At 41.8% G+C, this 19,046-nt stretch overlaps 1 protein-coding gene and 1 long non-coding RNA gene across 2 annotated transcripts; one reads left to right on the top strand and one right to left on the bottom strand.

Annotated features, from left to right (window-relative positions):
• Positions 1-523: 523 nt before the first annotated feature.
• Positions 524-3,090, bottom strand: LOC110525669. The gene is made up of 4 exons (XR_002473807.2): positions 2,394-3,090; positions 1,980-2,300; positions 1,235-1,809; positions 524-1,116 (listed from the first exon to the last, which is right to left on the bottom strand). It is a non-coding gene; the product is annotated as an uncharacterized LOC110525669 (long non-coding RNA).
• A 684-nt stretch (positions 3,091-3,774) lies between these two features.
• LOC110525668 (DNA-directed RNA polymerase III subunit RPC4) lies at positions 3,775-17,753 on the top strand. Its single transcript, XM_021606003.2, has 9 exons — positions 3,775-3,956; positions 10,800-10,968; positions 11,067-11,110; positions 15,532-15,689; positions 15,818-15,942; positions 16,039-16,207; positions 16,297-16,547; positions 16,628-16,780; positions 17,103-17,753. The coding sequence occupies exons 2-9, from the start codon at positions 10,801-10,803 to the stop codon at positions 17,220-17,222; spliced, it is 1,188 nt and encodes a 395-aa protein (XP_021461678.1). The 5' UTR covers positions 3,775-3,956; position 10,800; the 3' UTR covers positions 17,223-17,753.
• Positions 17,754-19,046: the final 1,293 nt, after the last annotated feature.

Here is a 19,046-nt window from a genome sequence, read left to right as displayed (position 1 = left end):
CTACAATGAGGAACAATTCCATGTAAACAGTGTCCAGATAAAAATGTTCTAAATATTAGATGATACGTTCCCAGAGACACTTGTCTAAATTGATGGGTCATGCGAAATAAATGCTATAACCCCCAGCCACATCTAGTGGTGGAAAAAGTACTAAGTTGTCATACTTGAGTAAAAGTATAAATAACTTTAAATGCCTCATAAAACCAGACGGCGCAATTGTATTTTGATATTGACGGATAGCCAGGGGCACACTCCAACAATTTACAAAGTAAGCATTTGTGTTTAGTGAGTCTGCCAGATCAGATGCAGTAGGGATATTCTCTTGATAAGTGTATGAATTGGACAATTTTCTTTTCCTTCCTTTCCTTCATTTTGGGTGTCAAGGAAAATGTATGGAGTAAAAAGTACATTCTTTTCTTTACGAATGTAGTGAAGTAAATTGGCCAAATATAAATGGTAATGTACAGATACTACTTAAGTAGTACTTTGAAGTATTTTTACACCACTGCCCAAATGCCTTCACACCAGTACATTAGCATACTTTATATACTGTTACACATATCACATAAGTTAAGGACATGCAACCTGAGTTGAAACCTGCATGAGGTGCACATGTACAGTACATAAACAGATTCATGCGCCATATTTGTGGTGGACATGTGATACGGTCACATATTTTTGTGGTATGTCAAATCATGTTACGACCACACATATCAATATTTTGCTAAGTCTTGCTAAGTGACTGGTCTCTACAGAAGGTGTACACGGTACAGCCAAATGGTTACTTGCAATATCAGAAATAGATATATTGTCAATATACATAAAATATACAGTATGTACAAGAACAATACCAATAACGATATCAGTGATAGACAAGAGTTAGCAGCAGGATAAAAAAAATTGTAGCAGCAATGGACGGCGTGTGTTGAGAGTCATTTGAATAGAGGTAGTGCTAATGACTGGTCCATCCGAACCACGCATGAACAAAGGAATCTATATTCAGAGAGCCCGTTCCTTCCTATGGGAGGAAGAATGTCAGCGTTGGAAACCTGGTCCCAACTGAGCGCTCCAACCAAACGCTCCTTGGCGACAACACCAGACTCCAGAGCATCGAAGCTGTAAAACAGGAAATAAAAACTATTAGAAGACATTACAACCTTGCACAACATCAATGCACCTCCCAATTTTAGATAATAAGAATAACCTCATACAATGCAATGAAAATTATATTCACCTGAAGAGCTGGTACTGCTTGATCTGTGGCAGTGGCCTGAAGTATGGAGTCGTACGAAGTTAGGTGTTGTTGCCAGCCATAGCTTTCCACCAGCACCGTACCATCCTCCAGTCCAACCAGCTGTGGGATGTTGACCCGTCACAGTGCTGGTGTTGTGAAGGACAGCAATCTCAGACAGTGTTCACTCTGGTCTTTCTGAAGCGCTGCTTGATGAGGTCGAAGCAACAGTCGGGGGCAAACTTGGTGTGGCCTGTGATCAGGAAGTGAAGGTCCAGACCGTGGTGGAGCTAGTGCATGGTCCACCAGGCACAATACCAGAGCACAAACTTGTTCTTGTTTTGGCCACTGCAGTTATCACAATTCAGGTCCACACGTGTTTCCTCAACTCTGTAGTTGGTGAAACAATGGTGCATGTAGTTGATGAATGTACTGCTGCCTTTACTGGATGACATGCATTCATCAATCAAGTAGTTGACTTGTGGTATTCCTTCACAGCAGACACCAAACAAGCCACACTTGCGAAGAGTTAAAAAGTAGATTGGACCTGGCTGCATAGGGTCAGAAGGATAGTGCACCTGCAAACAACAAAAGAACATTAAGATAAATTGCAATTAATTGTCTCACCTCTGTCATTGTCTTTACATGTTGAAATGTATTTGCCTGCCTCCCATATTATATATTTATTATCTGTTTTTTGGTGTATATCTATGTCCTTAATCAGTATAAAGGAGGACATGTTGCTTACTTGTTGAGCAAAATTAAAGATGCAATGCATCCTGATGTCTTTGCTTCCTGGTTCAGTAGGGGCCCACTGAGACAACTGCAGGTCTTGACAACTGGTCTTGCAGTCAGCAACCACCTACTGGTAGACAGACCGCTCACTCTGAACAAGTAGGAGATGCTGCTCTTGCTTCTTCAGCTTGGCTGACTTAACAGCTTCTGGCAGATTTGATAGTTGTTCCTCTGGCACTGCCAGCACAGGTCTGCCCTCGGTTTAGTGCTTGAGATGTGGGGCAGCAATTTCTACACAGATTCCTGAAGGAAGACAGCCCGACTACATGTACCTCTGGAAAACAGACAAAATGTGAGATCAATAAAAGTAGTGCTAATCATGTTGGAGGTCAATTAAATAATCAAAATGTGTTTATGTTTTACATACCAAGTGTTGTCATCGATTCCTTGTAGAGACACCACACCACTGCCTTTGTCACATGAGATGGCAGCAGCTTTCCACCAAAGTGTTTGTGTCCTGGGTGGCATCCTGGTAATACTATTGCATTATCCTCTGCATAGTTGTTGATGAAGTTCACCACTCGCAGCAAGTCCTCATGCTTCAGGTGTAAGCAGCAAGCTTTACCTTGGAGTCTTTTGTTTAGACATGTAATATTAGCTAGCTAAAAAAATGAACAAAAATCCCAATCCATAAAGTAACGTTAGCAAGCCAGCCATCTAACCTCCGCTAACGTTAGCTAGTTTACAGCACGCTTTAACTTGGACTCTTTTGTTATTAACACATGTAACGTTTTTACCTAAATCAGGGATTTCCTCATCGTCTGATTCATTTTCAGAGTCAGAGAGAGTTAGCATGGCACAATCGTCCTCCAGAAAGTAGTCCATCACAACTTTTTCCCACTGACCTTTGTTGATAGCGCCTGATAAATTCAGGGCAGAAGTGTTATTGAGAGCAGTAGTAACATATTTGCAGTTCTCCATGGCTAATGTTATACGGTATCTTTCAAGAGACACAAGTACAACACCGCAGATCAATCCAAACTCCTCTCTCGGCATGTCCAGCCCACTCATTATCTCAGCCAATCATGGCTAGCTGGAAGGTTCCTGCTTTCATTGTGGCTAAACCAACTAGGCTCGTATTTTAGCCATTTTATTTGTATTTACAGATTATATAAAAAAGAAATGATATTAAGGCACATGAAAGTTCACATGTTCGAGAAGGCATTTCTGCTAAAAAAAACGCATTTTGATAAAAACATATTTTTTATGTCCAAAAGGCTCTCCTGTGAAGTCGTGATTTGCGACATATGCCTAGTTTCCTGAATTGGGTCACATTTCAGAGGGATAGTTCAGCCAAATTAGTAATATGTTGGTTTCTTGTAGACAAGAAGAGACTGAAATAAATCCTATGGCTACAGTATCATTAATATTAGCATGTTCTAATGAAAGAACAATCTAATTCAATGTCCCCCAGTTAGCATACTATAAAGCGCATGCCCAAATAATCTCAAGGTAACTTCAAACCAAGTCATCGGGTTTTGAGTGTGTATTACATTTTAAAAGAATCGTGATTTTAAAAAAATGCTAAAATGTTTTGAAATCTATCTCACCTAGGTCATGGGCCTAAACCATATGAAAATATGTAGAATTGTAGAATCCCCCCCCCTCACAATAGAAAATATCACTCCAAACTACGGGATCTTCAAAAATTAGCAGCACTGGTGATTGATTTACACACTCCAGTACAGTAGGTGGCGACATGCACCCCCAACCAACCGCCATATTGAAGTAGAAGAAGAATTCCGCGCACGTGATCCGTGAATAACACAAGTCTGCCAGGACTAGCAGTCATGGCGCTGTACTGCAGATAATGCCGACTTTTCTTGTTGACCAATGACGTAAGAAATCGCCACGGATTTGCTTATTGAAGGGGTGCAGTCAATTTAAACGCAATTCTCTTGGTTTGGTGAACATCTAAAGAAGCAATCAGGTAATTTGAATAAGGCAACAATATCGAAAACGCATTGTCAGAGTCATAGCTAGCTAGATAATGTAACCAGCATGCATTGCTGACATGTGTTGACAGTAACTCCTTGATTAGCTGTTATACCAATGGCCTAACAAAAAGGCCCTGTAAAACTTGAATCATTTGGTATCAAAGACAAACATTAAAGGCGCGCTCTGTATTAGCGCAAAAAATACTTTTTATGTAGCCTAACTTTACCCTTTACTCCTTAAGGTCCAAAGACCTTGTACGTTAGACGTGGACTGGTTCTGGCAGCCAAATACTTCATATAAACGTAAATCGATTCTTTCAATTGCGATACGCCTATGGCGTTGTTTCTAGAACCGTATCGCAATTGAAATAATCGATTTACGTTGAGTCAAGTTTGGGGGAGTACATTTTCACCATAAAAATAAAGCATTCCATGTATCATCGCATTTGCTGACTTATGTAAAAGAGCCTACTATTCGTAATGTGATGAATAGATTGGATCGTCCTGATTTAGGCTAATAATATAACTCAATCACTGTTAGTTCTGTTGGTTCCTACAAGAGTACAAAACATGTACATTCTAGCCATCTTTGAAAAGCAAGTCAGGTAAAGAGCTTTTTTTGTTTTAAAGGGGCAGTGTTAAAATCAAATTGTAATTGTCATTTGCACCGAATACAACAGCTTTAATAGACCTTACCGTGAAATGCTTACTTACAAGCCCTTAAACAACAATGTACTTCAAGAAGTAGAGTTAACAAAATATTTACTAAATAAACTAAAGTAAAACATTTAATCAATAGGTAACACAAGAAATGTACATAACAATAACGAGGCTATATATACGTATATACTGGTACGAGTCAATGTGCAGGGGTACTGGTTAATGGAGGTAATTTGTAAAGTGACATAGATAATAAACAGCAAGTAGCAGCAGTGGGGACAGGGGAACACAATAAAATAACAATAACGAGGTTATTAACAGGGGATACCTGTTCTCTTGCCATAACTGATTTGACTGAGAAATATCAGGTAGATAGGATAGCCAGCTGCAGCCATAACCAAGCTATGCCAGATAGCTTCTGTCAGCTTGGCTAAACACAAGGTCAGCGCAGGCTTTAGCCTAAGCATAGAACTGAATCACACCATCCCCAAACCGGACACGCGCAAATTGATTTTTGTCCCCCACACCAAACATGATCACGACACGCAGGGTGAAATGTCAGAACAAACTCTGAACCAATTATATAAATTTGGGGACAGGTCGAAAAGCATTAAACATTTATGCCAATTTTGCTAGCTAGCTTGCAGTTGCTAGCTAATTTGTACAGGGATATAAACGTTGAGTTATTTTACCTGAAATACACAAGGTCCTCTACTTCGACAATTAATCCACACATAAAACAGTCAACCAAATCGTTTCTAGTCATCTCTTCTCCTTCAGGCTCTTTCTTCTTTGGACTTTATATGGCGATTGGCGTCTAACTTTCATAAAGGTGTATTACCACGATCGACCGACCTCCGTTCATCTTCCAATCATCCACGTGCCATCTCCTCATTGGTTATCTGCTTCAATAAACCAATGAGGAGATGGGAGAGGCAAGACTTGCACCGCGTTCAGCGTCACAAATAGAACTGACTTCTATTTTAGCACTTGGAAACGCAGACGCTCGTTGGCAAGCGCGAGCAGTGTGGGTGCAATGATTGACTAACATGTGTGTGTACATTTATTTTGCAATGCTCACGCACGCGACGTGATCGGTGTGGTCAGCATGTCAGGGTCCTCAGCTTCTAAACTTGGTTCTTTCCATTGCAAAGCTAACTTTGCTTACCTTGCTGTACTCACTACTGCCCTTGTGTGTATCTTTGCCATTCAATCACAAGCATCAAACAACACCCCCAAGACAACTCTTGTTTGCCTGCAGTCTTGGCCTTTCTTAATGAACATGGATGAAAAATGAGGCCAAATCAGGAAGTGCAGTCGCCCTTTAACAAAACTTGCCCGGCCAGAAGAGATACTATGGTCTATAGGCGCTAAAGATAGTAGCGTCGATAAATGGGTTACATGCATATACACTCCCCGTCATATTTATACTCCAACATTTTGGATGTCGGATACAATGTTTAATATGAGAGAACAGTGTTTCCCAACCCAGGTCCTCGAGTTGCCCCAACAGTACACATTTTTATTGTAACCCTGGACAAGCACACCCGATTCAACTTGTCAACTAATCATCAAGCCCTCAATGAGTTGAAGTACTTTTTTTTTATATATATAAGTATTTGGACAAATTCACTTAGTGTATTAAAAGTTTAGTATTTTGTCTCCTATTCTTAGCATGCAATGACGACATCAAGCTTGTGACTCTACAAACTTGTTGGATGCATTTGCAGTTTGTTTTAATTGCTTCGGATTATGTTTTGCTCAATGAGAACTGAATGGTAAATAATGTATTATCATTTTGGAGTCACTTTTATTGTAAATAAGAATAGAAGATGCTTCGGAACACTTCTACATTAATTTGGATGCTACCACAGTGGTTACCTTAGGATTTTCTTCGGCAGCAGTGTCAAAGTTGGCGTGGGGGGTGGTGGGCATAGCTAATGGCATAGTCTCCGACCAAAATTTGAGGCCCCCTCTTGGCCGCAGAGGCAAAATGTTGCTGTTACAAAGTTAATTTCCTTCAATTCAACATGTTTTGCATGCTTTTAAATTGTCAGCAAAAAATATATATATTTATATATACAGTGCATTTGTAAAGTATTCAGACCCCTTCACTTGTTCCACCTTTTATGTAACAGCCTTATTTTTAAATGGATTAAATAGTTTTTTTCCCCCTCATCAATCTACACACATTTTTGCAAATGTACTAAAAATAAAAAAACATATCACATTTACATAAGTATTCATACTAGGGATGCACTGTATATCGGTGAACATATCGGAAGCTTCCGATATTAGCTAAAAATGCCAACATTGTTATCGGCCCGATGTCTAGTTTAACGCCGACGTTAACTGATGTCATAGATGGCGTGCATACCTATATAACGTAGGTACATTACGTAATGACGGCACGTAACATTTTGCATTACACGTGCAACACAGCATTCCTAACCTAGCCCACACAATGTTGACTGCTCGATCCACACAGTCAACAAGTCGAGCAGTCATTTGAAAGAGTAAGAATTTCAGCGAGACATCTCAAAGGCGAAATCCATTAAAGCCAAGATAATGGAATTCATTGCCCTTGACAATCAACCATCCTCTGTCGTGGGTGATGTTGACTTTCGCTGACTGGTCGAACACAGGTACACACTACCAAGTGAGCTATTTTTCAGATGTTTCCCTACCGGAATTATTACACTGTAATAGCGTCACTGCTATTAGCTTCACGACATACATACTATGGAACGCTGTTTGGGTCTTTGCGTGTCAAAAAAGATACAGTAGCACTGTCGAAGCTGTACAAAAAAGTCTGCAAACACTGGCCACGAACGATGTGTTTACAATACGACGTTGGTAATAAAGCATAATTTGTTTGACCGCAACTTCTGGGGTAGCTAGATTTAGCTCGGTACCAAGCTAGCACCATTACAACCAGCCTGAAAACAGTGACCAGTAGAAACTGCAGTCATTTTCATTATTCTTATTAATGATTTAGGAATCCTTGTAAGTCTTAGCTAGGTTGCCACTTGTTGTTCGCCTATTGAAATTAAACTTCAGTTCCTGAAAATAAATAGCTAGCCAGCTACTTAACCCTGCTGCCCAAAACTAACATTATAAGCAGCCAGCTAGCTTGGTCTGGCTAGTGAGACTCGACCGGACAGGGTTACGTGTTGTGAATCTACCACAATAAAGATAAGCATAATAGTGGAATTTGCGGTTTGCCTTCAAAATTAAAGTATGTCATTGACAGTGATGCAAATTAATACAAATAGTAGAATTATGCCATACTTTTAATTTGAAGGCTACCCCCAAAGTCCACTATTGTGGCTAATCCTTATTGTGGCTAGCTTCACACAGATGGGTCCGACCACCATTAATCAAATAAGAACTGTCTTATAAATTAGGGTTATTTTAATGACACCTAGCTATATAGCTACTGAAACAGATGATGTTGTGTATTTGACGCGTGTCGTCAAACATACACAAAGACCCAAACGGCGTTCCATAGAAATCCTGGTTGAGAATGAAATGACTGAACAACGAAACAGTACAGCAAATAAGTGAAAGAAATTGGTTTTGATATATGTTTTACTGGTAATGGGGACATATGTAAATGCCAACAAAATAACTTTTTGGTGTGTCTGTGTAACCTTTATTTAACTAGGCAAGTCAGTTAAGAATAAATTCTTATTTACAATGACGGCCCGGACGACGCTGGGCCAATTGTGTGCCGCCGTAAGGGACTCCCAATCACGGCCAAATGTGATACAGCCTGGTTTCGAACCAGGGACTGTAGTGACACCTCTTCCAGACGCGTCCGTCTCTGTGTGTGTGCTAACTATTTAACTGTACTAGAATGCTTAAACGGCCACAAAAAAAATAAATATCAGTGATCGGTATCTGGGTTTTTTTGGCAAGGAAAATGTCATATTGGTGCATTACTAATTCAGACCCTTTACTCAGTACTTTGTTGAAGCACCTTTGGCAGTGATTACAACCTCGTCTTCTTTGGGTATGACGCTACAAGCTTGGCACACCTGTATTTGGGGAGTTTCTCTCATTCTTCCCTGCAGATCCTCTCAAGCTCTGTCAGGTTGGTTGGGCAGCGTCACTGCACAGCTATTTTCAGGTCTCTCCAGAGATGTTCAATCGGGTTCAAGTCCGGGCTCTGGCTGGGCCACTCAAGGACATTCTGAGACGTGTCCCGAAGCCACTCCTGCGTTGTCTTTGCTGTATGCTAAGGGTCGTTGTCCTGTTGGAAGGTAAACCTTTGTCCCAGTCTGAGGTCCTGAGCGCTCTGGAGCAGGTTTTCATCAAGGATCTCTGTACTTTGCTCCGTTCATCTTTCTCTCGATCCTGACTAGTCTCTCAGTCCATGCCGCTGAAAAACAACCCCACAGCATGATGCTGCCACCACTATGCTTCACTGTAGGGATGGTGCCAGGTTTCCTCCAGACGTGACACTTGGCATTCAGGCCAAAGAGTTGAATCTTGGTTTCATCAGACCAGAGAATCTTGTTTCTCATGGTCTGAAAGTCCTTTTGGTGCCTTTTGGCAAACTCCAAGTGGGCTGTCAGGTGCCTTTTTTACTGAGGAGTGGCTTCTGTCTGGTCACTCTACCATAAAGGCCTGATTGGTGGAGTGTGCAGAGATGGTTGCCTTTCTGGTAGGTTCTCCCATCTCCACAGAGAAACTCTGGAGCTCTGTTCACCTCCCTGACCAAGGCCCTTCTCTCCCGATTGCTCAGTTTGCCTGGGTGGTTCCAAAGTTCTTCCACTTATAAATTATGGTGGCCACTGTGTTCTTGGTGACCTTCGATGCTGCAGAAGTTTTTTTTTATACCCTTCCCCTGATTTATGCCTCGACACAATCCTGTCTCGGAGCTCTACAGACAATTCCTTCGACCTCAGATGTTGTTCCACTTTTATCAAGGGGCCCAATGTGTGCCATGAAAAAGCACCCCACACCACCACCACCAGCCTGCAACGTTGACACACAACATGATGGATGCATGTATTGTGGTTTCTGCCATACCCTTGTCCTCCCATCAGCGTAAAACAGCAGGATCCAGGCTTCCTCAGTCCAGGCAATGTTTTGGTTTTCATTCCTTAGCCCACTACAACCGCAGTTTCAGCAAAAAAAAGAACGAAGTGGAACTCTTTGGCTGCCATACCCCATTTGTGTCAAGGTACGATGAGTTGTGCATTCTTTTATGGGTCTTTGGTCACCAATGTTGTACTGGACTGTCAGTTGACTAACTAGTCCATCTGTTGCTCTGAACAAGTCAGCCTCCTTTGTCCTTTTTCATCAGTGAACTGTTTTTCGACCACTGGTCTTGATTGATTTTACAGGTGACATCGATAATGGATCATAGCTTTATCCCGCATTCACCTGATCAGTCTGTCACGGAAAGAGTTTTGTTTTGTACACTGTGTACATCATTGGTTTTGCCAAGGGCCGAGAAGATTCTTAGTTTGAGCTAGTTTCCTGCAATCCTACACATTTGCCATGAGGTTGAGAGAAAATTTGCAGTTTTTTTAGAGACAAATTTCCTGAAATTCTATATCTGAGTGACTAAAATATAATAACAAAATCAATGAGGCCTCATGCCATGACATTATGGGAATTTTAGATTCTCCCTGGCAGTCTCTAGTTTTTTTATTTTGGTGATTGTAGGTTCTCAAAGATCTTATTGAAAAATAATTAACTCCAATATATTTTCTACTTTATATTTGGTTTGAGTCGTTTAAGTTTACACTGAATGTGTTACCATCCGAGTGGCCTGCCACTGCTAAATGAATATAGGGGAAAAAATGTACCATGAATATGGATAATTATGAATGAATCCAGAATAATGATGAATGACAAAGTAAGAGGAACAATGATCATACCCCCTAAAACATTGTGACCTCCACTCTTTTTGGCAATGGTGAGAGGATAGCAGTTTTGGAGACGCATGATCTTCAGATAAAATCGGCTGATATGAAACATTTGATCTCAAATCCAAAATGCTGGAGTATAGAGCCAAATCGGCACATTTTTAGCTTAACTATCCACATAAATACAGAGGGGAGTATAGGTGTTCTTATGAAGACTTCTTGAATAAAGGTGTGTGGATAGTTGTCATCTGTTTTTAACTTTTCAAATAAATAATTTCTAATTGCGTTGTCCAGGATGGCTGAGCCAGGCTCAAGCAATCCCGGTGGCCCTTCTCACACTCCGGCAACGCCCGGAGGGAGTGGCAGGGGTTTGGTGATGGGACGCCGGCTACCAGCTACTATCTCCCCTGGCCGTCTCCCTTCCATGCGCTCCAGAGACCTCACCCTGGGAGGTGTGAAAAAGGTAGGCTCAGTGAATTGTATACCGTGTTTAATGGTCCCACCAGAACTTTTGTATTTGTTTAATGAAGTAAATCTTGACTCCCATGTTTTATCTTTCAGAAAACTTTCACCCCTAACATTATTGGCCGCAAAGCTAAAGAAGAGTAAGTTCAGTTGTTCAGTCTGTGACGATATATGAAGCTCTTCCTTTGTCCTGGGTGGAACAAGAAATTGCCAAGAAACTGAAGATGTTGTACAACGCTGTGTACTACTCCCTTCACAAAACAGTGCAAACTGGCCCTAACCACAATAGAAAGAGGAGTGGGAGGCCCCGGTGCACAACTGAGCAAGAGGACATGTACATTATGACTCTGGGATGCTGGCCTTCTAGGCAGAATTCCTTTGTGCAGTGTCTGTTATTTTGCCCATCTGAATCTTTTCTTTTTATTGGCTAGTCAGAGATATGGCTTTTTCTTTGCAACTCTGCCTCGAAGGCCAGAATTCCGGAGTCGCCTCTTCACTGTTGACATTGAGACTGGTGTTTTGCGGGTACTATTTAATGATGCTGCCAGTTGAGAACTTGAGGCGTCTTTCTCAAACTACACACTCTAATGTACTTACTTGTCCTCTATCTCAGTTGGGCACTGGGGCCTCCCACTCTTTCTATTCTGGTTAGAGACAGTTTGCGCTGTTCTGTGAAGGGAGTAGTACGCAGTGTTGTACGACATCTTCAATTTCTTGGCAATTTCACATGGAATAGCCTTAATTTCTCATAACAAGAATAGCCTGACCAGTTTCAGAAGAAAGTTCTTTGTGTCTGGCCATTTTGAGCCTGTAATCGTACCCACAAATGCTGATGCTCCTGATACTCAACTAGTCTAAAAAAGGCCAGTTTTATTGCTTTAATCAGAACAACAGATTTCAGCTGTGCTAACATACAATGGGGCAAAATATTATTGTCAGCCACCAATTGTGCAAGTTCTCCCACTTAAAAAGAAAGATGAGAGAGGCCTGTAATTTTCGTCATAGGTACACTTCAACTATGACAAAATTAGAAAAAAAATCCAGAAAATCACATTGTAGGATTTTTAATGAATTTATTTGCAAATTATGGTGGAAAATAAGTATTTGGTCACCTACAAACAAGCAAGATTTCTGGCTCTCACAGACCTGTAACTTCTTCTTTAAGAGGCTCCTCTGTCCTCCACTCCTTACCTGTATTAATGGCACTTGTTTGAACTTGTTATCAGTATAAAAGACACCTGGCCACAACCTCAAACAGTCACACTCCAAACTCCACTATGGCCAAGACCAAAGAACTGTCAAAGGACACCAGAAACAAAATTGTAGACCTGCACCAGGCTGGGAAGACTGAATCTGCAATAGGTAAGCAGCTTGGTTTGAAGAAATCAACTGTGGGAGCAATTATTAGGAAGACATACAAGACCACTGATAATCTCCCTCGATCTGGGGCTCCACGCAAGATCTCACCCCGTGGGGTCAACATGATCACTAGAACGGTGAGCAAAAATCCCAGAACCACACGGGGGGGGACCTAGTGAATGGCCTGCAAAGAGCTGGGACCAAAGTAACAAAGCCTACCATCAGTAACACACTACGCCGCCAGGGACTCAAATCCTGCAGTGCCAGACGTGTCCCCCTGCTTAAGCAAGTACATGTCCATGCCGTCTGAAGTTTGCTAGAGAGCATTTGGATGATACAGAAGAAGATTGGGAGAGTGTCATGGTCAGATGAAACCAAAATATAACTTTTTGGTAAAAACTAAACTCGTCGTGTTTGGAGGACAAAGAATGCTGAGTTGCATCCAAAGAACACCATACCTACTGTGAAGCATGAGGGTGGAAACATCATGCTTTGGGGCTGTTTTTCTGCAAAGGGACCAGGACGACTGATCCGTGTAAAGGAAAGAATGAATGGGGCCATGTATCGTGAGATTTTGAGTGAAAACCTCCTTCCATCAGCAAGGGCATTGAAGATGAAACGTGGCTGGGTCTTTCAGCATGACAATTATCCCAAACTCACCGCCCGGGCAACGAAGGAGTGGCTTTGTAAGAAGCATTTCAAGGTCCTGGAGTGGCCTAGCCAGTCTCCAGATCTCAACCCCATAGAAAATCTTTGGAGGGAGTTGAAAGTCTGTGTTGCCCAGCAACAGCCCCAAAACATCACTGCTCTAGAGGAGATCTGCATGGAGGAATGGGCCAAAATACCAGCAACAGTGTGTGAAAACCTTGTGAAGACTTACAGAAAACATTTGACCTCTGTCATTGCCAACAAAGGGTATATAACAAAGTATTGAGAGAAACTTTTGTTATTGACCAAATACTTATTTTCCACCATAATTTGCAAATAAATTCATTAAAAATCCTACAATGTGATTTTCTGGATTTTTTTTTGCATTTTGTCTGTCATAGTTGAAGTGTACCTATGATAAATTACAAGCCTCATCTTTTTAAGTGGGAGAACTTGCACAATTGGTGGCTGACTAAATACTTTTTTGCCCCACTGTAATTGCAAAAGGGTTTTCTAATGATCAATTAGCCTTTTTAAAATTATAAACTTGGATTAGGCAACATAATGTGCCATTTGAACACAGGAGTGATGGTTGCTGATAATGGGCCTCTGTACACCTATGTAGATATTCCATGTAAAAATCAGGCATTTACAGCTGCAATAGTAATTTAAAACATGAACAATGTCTACACTGTATTTCTGATCAATTTGATGTTACTTTAATGGAATTTGTTATAGCTTTTCTTTCAAAAACAAGGACTTTTCTAAGTGACCCCAAACTTTTGAACGGTAGTATGTGTGTGTATATATACAGTTGAAGTCAGAAGTTTACATACACCTTAGCCAAATACATTTAAACTCAGTTTTTCACAATTCCTGACATGTAATCCTAGTAAAAATTCCCTGTCTTAGGTCAGTTAGGATCACCACTTTATTTTAATAATATGAAATATCAGAATAATAGTACAGAGTGATTTATTTCAGCTTTTATTTCTTTCATCACATTCCCAGTGGGTCAGAAGTTTACATACACTCAATTAGTATTTGGTAGCATTGCGTTTAAATTGTGTAACTTATGTCAAACATTTTGGGTAGCCTTCCACAAGCTTCCCACAATATGTTGGGTGAATTTTGGTTCATTCCTCCTGACAGAGCTGGTGTAACTGAGTCAGGTTTGTAGGCCTCCCTGCTTGCACACGCTTTTTCAGTTCTGCCCACAAATTTTCTATAGGATTGAGGTCAGGGCTTTTTGCTGGCCACTCCAATGCCTCGACTTTGTTGTCCTTAAGCCATTTTGCTACAACTTTGGAAGTATGCTTGGAGTCATTGTCCATTTGGAAGACCCATTTGCTTCAATATATCTACATAATTTTCTTCCACATGATGTCATCTATTTTGTGAAGTGCACCAGTCCCTCCGGCAGCAAAGCACCCCAAAAACATGATGCTGCCACCACCGTGCTTCATGGTTGGAATGGTGTTCTTCGGCTTGCAAGCCTCCCCCTTTTTCCTCCAAACATAATGATGGTCATTATGGCCAAACAGTTCTATTTTTGTTTCATCAGACCAGAGGACATTTCTCCAAAAAGTACAATCTTTGTCCCCATGTGCAGTTGCAAACCGCAGTCTGGCTTTTTTATGGCAGTTTTGGAGCAGTGGCTTCTTCCTTGCTGAGCGGCCTTTCAGGTTATGTCAATATAGGACTCGTTTTTACTGTGGATATAGATACTTTGTACCTGTTTCCTCCAGCATCTTCACAAGGTCCTTTGCTGTTGTTCTGGGATTGATTTGTACTTTTCGCACCAAATTTCCTTCATCTCTAGGAGACAGAACGTGTCTCCATGCCTGAGCGGTATGACGGCTGCGTGGACCCATGGTGTTTATACTTGCGTACTATTGTTTGTACGGATGAACGTGCTACTTTCAGGCATTTGGAAAATGCTCCCAACCATGAACCAGACTTGTGGAGGTCTACAGTCTTTGCTGATTTCTTTTGATTTTCCCATGATGTCAAGCAAAGAGGCACTGCATTTGAAGGTAGGCCTTGAAATACATCCACAGGTACACCTCCAATTGTCTCAAATGATGTCAATTAGCCTATCAGAAGCTTCTAAAGCAATGACATAATTTTCTGGAATTTTCCAAGCTGTTTAAAGACGCACTCAACTTAGCGTATGTTAACTTCAGACCCACTTGCAATTGTGATACAGTGAATTATAAGTGAAATAATCTGTCTGTGAACAATTGTTGGAAAAATGACTTGTCATGCACAAAGTGGATGTCCTACCCGACTTGCCAAAACTAGTTTGTTAACAAGAAATTTGTGGCGTGGTTGAAAAACAAGTTTTAATGACTCCAACCTAAGTGTATGTAAACTTCTGACTTCGTGTGTGTGTGTGTATACACACACACACACAGATCTCAAGATGAATGCGCTAGCTGTAGGTCTGCTAAGTGACAAATTGAAATACAGTGCATGATTCTAAAAATGTTCCAGCACATACTGGATCTTAGGAATGACCATATGTTGAGAGTTTGACTTTCGTCTACCATAGGCAGAAGGTTGAGGGTGGACAAAGGAGGGAGAGGAGGGAGAACGATCGGGGTCGTGAGCGAGGTGGTAGGGGCGGTCGTGGCCGGGGACGTCCAGAGGTCATCCAGTCCCACTCTATCTTTGAGCAGGGGCCTGCAGAGATGATGATTAAGAAAAGAGGTATGGCCGGGTCATTCATTCAGCTGGGATTCCATTACATGTTATATGGTGTAATATTTTGTGTAGACCATATTGATGTATTGTGATTTGTGTTTTAACCCATGAGTTTCTTCCTGTGCTCCAATCAGGTGGCTATGAAGGTGAGAGAGATGCACCAAGTGTGGGTCCCTCACCCATCATCAACATCAAGAAGGAGAAGAGGGAGACCGAGGAAGAGACCAAAGAAATTTTGCGCGCTCTGGAACGAGACAATGTGAGTCCTCCATGTACTTATGTCTCATCATGCTGTCTGCCTGTGCATTTATTCCTTGCCCACTTACTTAAAAGTAATTTAACTAATTCCCACCAGTTCCTGGATGACCCTCACCTTAGGAGTGATGTAAGGAGCTGTCCTGTCCAGCTGCCCCTGGCTGTGTCAGGGTGGGGATTCAAGGAGGAAAGTGATGTGACAGCCTCCTCCAAACCAGACAAGTCTGAAGAGGATAGTGAGGCCATGGATGGCATAAATGCAGTCAAAGGTAACAATAATACATGTCAGTTAAAATGAAACAATATGGCAAAACAATGGGCTCCAACTGTCTAGCCATGTGTCTCCCTCTCTCTTCAGTGAAACAGGAGCCAGAAGATGCGCTAGAGGTAAAGAAAATGGAACCCACTTTCAGACCACCACCTCTCCCTGAGCCTGAAGTTTTATCTGAGCTGCTGGAGAGCTGGAGTCAGACCAAAGAAGAGGAGCTGTTCTTTATTCAGCTTCCTGACTCCCTACCAGGGCAGCCGCCCACCCAAGAGGTCAGGCCAGTGAAGACAGAGATGCAGTCAGAGGATGGACAGTCCATGCTTTTGAAAACGGAATCTCAAGTAGGTATTTAAATATGTGGTTCAGAGAGCAAGACTACTGTGTATACGATCAGTTTCCATGTCTGTCCTCTGTGGAATAGGAGGAGCAGCAGGAGGAAAACAGTTGTCATCTGAGGGACCTGCAGGAGGGTCTGGTTGGACGGCTGTTGGTGCGGAAGTCTGGTCGGGTTCAGCTCATACTGGGGCATGTCACACTAGATGTGGCTCTGGGAACCTCGTGTGCTTTCCTCCAGGTCAGAGAGAACAACTTTTGGCTTCTCATAGTTGGTTAAAATCATATGATGCACACCAGATGATCAGTATCAGGATGATGTCACTGGAAATACTTATCTTCCATCTTTTTTACTACAAAACATAGAAACCTGCCGTTTTCATGTTGATGTTGGGGGTGGTGCTGATGTTCTTTCAAGTTGATGTTGAAAGAAGTTGAATTTCCCTTTAAATCTTCACTTCTCTGTAGTTTTATAGTTGTACAGTATGTAAACATATACATATTATTTTATGTTTGCCTTGTATGTCATTGTCTGACAAGCCCCCCCCCTCTAATTCCATTAGGAGCTGGTGTCAGTTGGAACAGGAGAGGGCCGGACTGGTGACTTGTCAGTGCTGGGACACATCAAACACAAATTGGTCTGCTCGCCAGACTTTGAAGCCCTGTTGGAGAACAGAGTGTGACGAACCATTAGGCAATATCTACACTACAGTGGGGACCTAATCCAGAAAGACACACAGACCATGCAGTGCTGTATCAGGTCTATAAGGACAGTAGTACCACAAGCAGACAACACCCAGCTTTTTTCAGGTGTCCAATGTGGTTAATTGGTCCTGGAAAGTCGCAGAATGTGTAATAGAAAGTCAGAGCTCCTACCACTATTTTGTAAGAATAGACAGCTTGTTTACGGAACATTGTATTTATTTTTCTCTCTGCAGAAAGTGATAGGAGAATATATTTTGAGATGTGTTCTAAAAAAAGATGTGCTAAGTGACTCCAATAAATGGAAGGTACAGTATTCTCTTCATGAATGTGCCAAATTCTAAATGGCCTATTCCAGTGTTATAAGCAGATCCCTATCAGTTCTCTGCTCGTGAGGGATAAGTGGGAAAAGTAATATTGCCCCTGTAGTATCCTGTAAACGCATACCTAAATTACTGGATGTAAGATGACATTTTACTTGGATGTAAGATGAATAAAAAGAACAAAGAAAAGTTCCTGTGTGCTTTATGTATTCTTCAGACCCCTTGACTTTTTCCATATTTTACGTTACAGCCTTATACTAAAATGGATTAAATCCAAAATGTTCATCAATCTACACACAATACCCCATAATAAAAATAGCAAATTTATTAAAAAGAAAATTTAATTAAAAATAAACATACCTTATTTACATAAGTATTCAGACCCTTTGCTATGAGACTTGAAATTGAGCTCAGGTTCATCCTGTTTCCATTGATCATCCTTGATGTTTCTACAACTTGATTGGAGTCCACCTGTGGTACATTCAATTGATTGGACATGATTTGGAAAGACACACACCTGTCTATAAGATCCCACAGTTGACAGTGCATGTCAGAACAAAAACCAAGCCATGAGGTCGAAGGAATTGTCTGTAGACCTCAGAGACAGGATTGTGTCGAGGCACAAATCTGGGGAAGGGTACCTGCAGCATGGAAGGTCCCCAAGAACACAGTGGCATCTATCATTCTTAAATGGAAGAAGTTAAATGGAAGAAGCCACCAAGACTCTTTCTAGAGCTGGCCGTCTGGCCAAACTGAGCATTCGGGGGAGAAGGGCCTTGGTCAGGGAGGTGACCAAGAACCTGATGGTCACTCTGATAGAGCTCCGGAGTTCCTCTGTGGAGATGGGAGAACCTTCCAGAAGGACAACCATCTTTGCAGTACTCCACCAATCAGGCCTTTATGGTGGAGTGGCCAGACGGAAGCCACTACTCAGTAAAAGGCACATGACGGCCTGCTTGGAGTTTGCCAAAACGCACCTAAAGGACTCAGACGATGAGAAACAAGATTCTGTGGTCTGATGAAACCAAGATTTAACTCTTTGGCCTGAATGCCAAGCGTCACATCTGGAGGAAACCAGGCACTGCTCATCACCTGGCAATACCATACCTACAGTGAAGCAGGGTGGTGGCAGCATCATGCTGTGCAAATATTTTTCAGTGCCAGGGACTGGGAGACTAGTCAGGATCGAGGGAAAGATGAACGGAGCAAAGTACAGAGAGATCCTTGATGAAAACCTCCTCCAGAGGACTCAGGACCTCAGACTGGGGCTACACTCGCATTAACATCTGCTAACCATGTGTGTGACAAATACAATTTGATTTGAGGTTCACCTTCCAACAGGACAACGGCCGTAAGCACACAACCAAGACAACGCAGTAGTGTCTTCGGGACAAATCTCAATGTCCTTGAGTGGCCCAGCTAGAGCCCGGACTTGAACCAGATCAAACATCTCTGGAGAGACCTGAAAATAGCTGTGCAGAA

The sequence above is a fragment of the Oncorhynchus mykiss genome, chromosome 6, assembly GCF_013265735.2.
Source record: "Oncorhynchus mykiss isolate Arlee chromosome 6, USDA_OmykA_1.1, whole genome shotgun sequence".
NCBI lineage: Eukaryota > Metazoa > Chordata > Actinopteri > Salmoniformes > Salmonidae > Oncorhynchus > Oncorhynchus mykiss.
This window is presented reverse-complemented; position numbering and strand designations above follow the sequence as displayed.

Coding starts and splice junctions, on each gene's coding strand:
- LOC110525668 (XM_021606003.2), top strand. CDS start 10,801: ATGGCTGAGCCAGGCTCAAGCAATCCCGGTGGCCCTTCTCACACTCCG. Junction 15,690..15,817: donor GATGATGATTAAGAAAAGAG/GTATGGCCGGGT, acceptor TGCTCCAATCAG/GTGGCTATGAAGGTGAGAGA. Junction 15,943..16,038: donor GCGCTCTGGAACGAGACAAT/GTGAGTCCTCCA, acceptor AATTCCCACCAG/TTCCTGGATGACCCTCACCT.